Below are 4261 nucleotides of genomic sequence, written 5' to 3'. Positions count from 1 at the left end.
CTGGGAACTGCGGGGTTCTGTCGCCTCTGGATAGCAGGTTTCGCTTCTTTGGCTGCTCCTATCTATCCTCTCCTTAAAGGGGAGGCCGCCTTCATCTGGGGCCCGGACCAACAACAGGCCTTTGACGAGATCAAAAGGGCCCTACTGTTGGCCCCAGTCTTGGCCCTCCCCGATGTGGACAAGACTTTCACCCTCTACATAGAGGAAAGGCAAGGCATTGCACGAGGAGTCTTAACTCAGACCTTCGGCCCCTGGAAACAACCTGTGGCTTACTTGTCAAAGAGGCTAGACTCTGTAGCCAGCGGGTGGCCACATTGTTTAAAAGCCATCGCAGCCGCTGCTATAGTAACCAAAGACGCAGACAAATTAACTTTGGGACAAAGCTGACTATCATAGCTCCACACACTCTGGAGAGTGTTATTCACCAACCTCCAGATAGATGGCTCTCCAACGCCAGGATTACTCACTACCAAAGCCTCCTGCTAAATAAGGACTGGATATCATTCGGTCCACCCACTACTCTCAACCCAGCCACCCTGCTGCCCAAAGAGATGTCAGAACCAGTCCTCCACACCTGCCAAGAGGTCCTGGCAGAGGAGACTGGAATCCACCGAGACCTCACTAACCTGCTGCTTCCAGATGCTGAGGTAACTTGGTACACGGATGGCAGCAGCTTCCTGCTGGATGGTAAGAGACATGTGGGAGCCACGGTTACTGATGGGACTCGAGTTATCTGGTCATCAGGACTACAAGAAGGCTCTTCTGCACAGCGGGCAGAACTAATTGCCCTTACTAAGGCTCTAGAACTGGCTGAGGAAAAGAGAGCGACTATCTACACTGACAGCCACTACGCTTTCGCCACGGCACCTGTTCACAGAGCTATCTATCAACAAAGAGGGCTCCTTACCTCAGCAGGAAAAGAAATAAAAAATAAACAAGAAATACTTAGACTTTTGTCAACTATCATGTTGCCACAAAAGTTGGCTATAGTACATTGCAACAGCCATCAAAAGGGCTCTAGCCCCATTATAAAAGAAAACAACCCTGCTGATAAAACTGCTAGACAAGCTGCCCTAGACACTCCTACTGTCCTAACCCTAGAGACAGCCGAGCCACCTGAACTGCCTACACCCCCCCACCTAATGGAGGAACCAGAGCTCCAAACTTACTTCCAACAGGTTCATAAGTTAACTCATTTGTACATCAAAAAGCTTTGCCTCCTGTCCCAATATCAAAACACCAGCGAGCTCCCGCTATCCAAAATCTATAAACTGGCCAAACAAATTGTTGAGAACTGTAAAACTTGTCAGCTCGTTAATTCACATCCCTCTAAATCTATAAAAGGAACGAGACTACGGGGAGAACGGCCCAGATAACATTGGGAAATAGATTTCACTGAAATAAACCCCACTAAATACGGACTCAAATATTTACTAGTTTTTGTAGACACTTTTTCAGGATGGACTGAGGCCTTTCCCACCAAGCGGAAAACGGCACAAGTAGTGGTCAAAAAGTTGACGGAAGAGATTTTTCCTCGGTTTGGCATGCCAAAGGTAATTGGGTCTGACAATGGGCCGGCATTCCTCGCACAGGTAAGTCAGGGAGTAGCCAAGGTGATGGGGATTGATTGGAAATTTCATTGTGTCTATAGACCCCAAAGTTCAAAACAGGTAGAAGGGATGAACAGAACAATAAAAGAGACCTTAAGAAAATTAGTCCAAGAGACTGGCTTTAAAGATTGGACCATGCTCCTGCCTTACGCCCTATTCTGGGCTAGAAACACTCCAATGACTAAGCCTCCTAACCTAACTCCGTTCGAGATCCTACATGGTACCCCACCCCCAATTTAGATCACAGCCCTTGGCCTAAAGACTTAAGAATGCCTCACATCCCTCTAGCTGATAGACTCTTATTGCTTGACCAGATCCAGCGTGTCTTTTTTTTAATTTTTTTTATTTTTTATTTATTTGAGAGAGAGAGAGAGAGAGAGAGAGAGAGAGAGAGAGAGAGAGTGGTGTGTGTGTGTGTGGCCAGCTCAGCCCACCAGGGGGCGGGGCTGGCTGGCATGTGGTGCTGGGGGATTGAACCGCGGTCCCTGATGCTTTGCCAAGCTTGTTCTAAGTAGGTGCCTTAGACCACTGAGCCATCTCTCCAGCCCCCAGCGTGTCTTATGGAGTCAATTGTCTGCTGCCTATCAGCCCAGTGACGGACCAACACCTCATAACTTCCATATAGGAGACTACGTGTTCGTCCACCGACACCAGATCGAAACCCTACAACCCCGCTGGAAGGGACCTTATCAGGTACTGTTAACTAACCCCACTGCAGTCAAAGTTGATGGCATCGCTTCCTGGATCCACGCGTCTCATCTCAAGCCTGCTCCCCCGCCGTCCGACCATGAATGGACTGGAAAAGACTGATAATCCTCTTAAGGTTCGGGTTGTAAGACTACTGGCCCAAGACCCAATTAGAGAAAATAACCCCAATCCCCACCAACCGTGGAAATGGAGCCTTATAAGATGGGAAGACACCACTCTGATAAAAACATGGACCGGACCTGGATCTCCCCCGTTCCGGGTGCTCATCTGCCAGTTAACTGTTATAACTCCTTGTACACGTACAGAGTCCATTTATATGTGCCCTGCCTCTAACCTAGGAAAGGGATATTGTAACAGCCCGGGACATTATTACTGTGCTTATTGGGGTTGTGAGACACTGGCTACCGCCTGGAGTGCCTCGGGAGACCAATTCCTTAAATTAGGAAGGCCTTACGGGTGCACCCCCAATGCAGCAGAGCGATCTACCAGACATATCACCCGTGGCTCCCCACCTTGTTTTGAAGTCTGGATTAATATTTCCCAACCTAAAGATCCGGGTTGGATGACCGGACGCACCTGGGGCGTCCAATATTGGGAGGAAAAAAACAGATAGAGGGGGCTTAATTTTTATAAAAAAGGAACCGGTTCTCAAGGAACCCCTTGGGATAGGACCCAATCCTGTTCTGGTTGAAAATCCCCCAGACTTACCAGCTACCTCAAAGCCTAAAACTACCTCTGCCACGCCGCACCTCATGACCCCCAAACTTGTGCCCACTGTTCCTTATGAACAAGATAACCAAATATATGTCCGACTATACAATCTTATATTGGGGGCATATTCAGCCATCAACCATACTCAGGCCAGCCTTACTCAATCTTGTTGGTTATGTCTGTCAGCTTCACCACCCTATTATGAGGGAGTTGCTCTCAATGGAGACTATGCCACCAGTATCTCTGGCTCTGGCTGTGACTGGGATCAAAGCCATAAACTCACCTTCTCAGAAGTAACAGGATGTGGGACTTGTATAGGAAACCCCCCTACTCATATAAAACCCCTATGCTCGGCCATTTACCAAATCAAAAATACAAATATATTTCTTCACACCCCCACAGGCCTAAAATGGGCATGTGACACTGGGATAACTCCCTGTGTGTCTACCAGGGTTTTTAATACTTCTGTAAACTATTGTGTAATGGTATCTATATTCCCCCGAGTTTTCTATCATTTGGGGACAGAATTAGAATACAGGATAATGGGCGAAGCCAGACCCATAAGGGAACCAGTTTCTATCACCTTGGCTGTAATTATGGGAGTAACTGCCGCTGCTGGCATAGGCAAAGGGACTGCAGCCATTATACGCACTAACAAACAAATAATCCAGCTACAAGCTGCAGTTGATGAAGATTTAAAAACTATTGAGACATCTGTCATGGCCCTTCAAAATTCTTTAAACTCCCTTTCTGAAGTGGTCCTCCAAAATAGACGTGGGCTTGATTTACTTTTTCTCAAAGAAGGAGGGCTATGCACAGCCTTGAAAGAACAATGTTGCTTTTACACACAACATTCAGGTGGTGTCAAAGAGTCTATGGCAAAACTAAGGGAAAGATTAGAACAAACACATAAAGAATGTCAGGCCCAACAAAATAATTTTGAATCTTGGTTTAATCATTCACCTTGGCTGACTACCTTACTCACGGCCCTGGCGGAGGCACTGATACTGCTCCTCTCAATGACTATTGGGCCCTGTATAATTAATAGAGTCATAGATTTCGTCTGCAACCAAATAGGTAATGTCAAACTGATGATTATTCGACAACAATATGAGGCCCTAACCACCAACAACTCAGATCTCTAGGATTAGAGATTTCCAACACAAAAAGGGGGGAATGTAAGGCCCAGATGATTTTTAAGTTCAAACTCTGGTTAGAAGAAGACCACCCAC

The 4261-nt window shown here is 46.9% G+C and overlaps 1 protein-coding gene across 1 annotated transcript in view; it reads left to right on the top strand.

Annotated features, from left to right (window-relative positions):
• The window catches only part of LOC101567863, a 6725-nt gene extending 2551 nt beyond the window's left edge, over nt 1-4174 (top strand). Inside the window, 5 exon segments of the mRNA XM_023706477.1 lie at nt 4-379; nt 382-1911; nt 2140-2404; nt 2406-2617; nt 4107-4174. Of these exon segments, the coding sequence (XP_023562245.1) occupies nt 4-379; nt 382-1911; nt 2140-2404; nt 2406-2617; nt 4107-4174 (2451 nt within the window).
• The last annotated feature ends 87 nt before the right edge of the window (nt 4175-4261 follow it).

This window comes from Octodon degus, unplaced genomic scaffold (assembly GCF_000260255.1).
Source record: "Octodon degus isolate 3935 unplaced genomic scaffold, OctDeg1.0 scaffold00258, whole genome shotgun sequence".
In the NCBI taxonomy this organism is placed as follows: Eukaryota; Metazoa; Chordata; class Mammalia; order Rodentia; family Octodontidae; genus Octodon; species Octodon degus.
The sequence above is the reverse complement of the archived record's forward strand: the minus strand, read 5'-3'. Positions and strand labels throughout refer to the sequence as shown.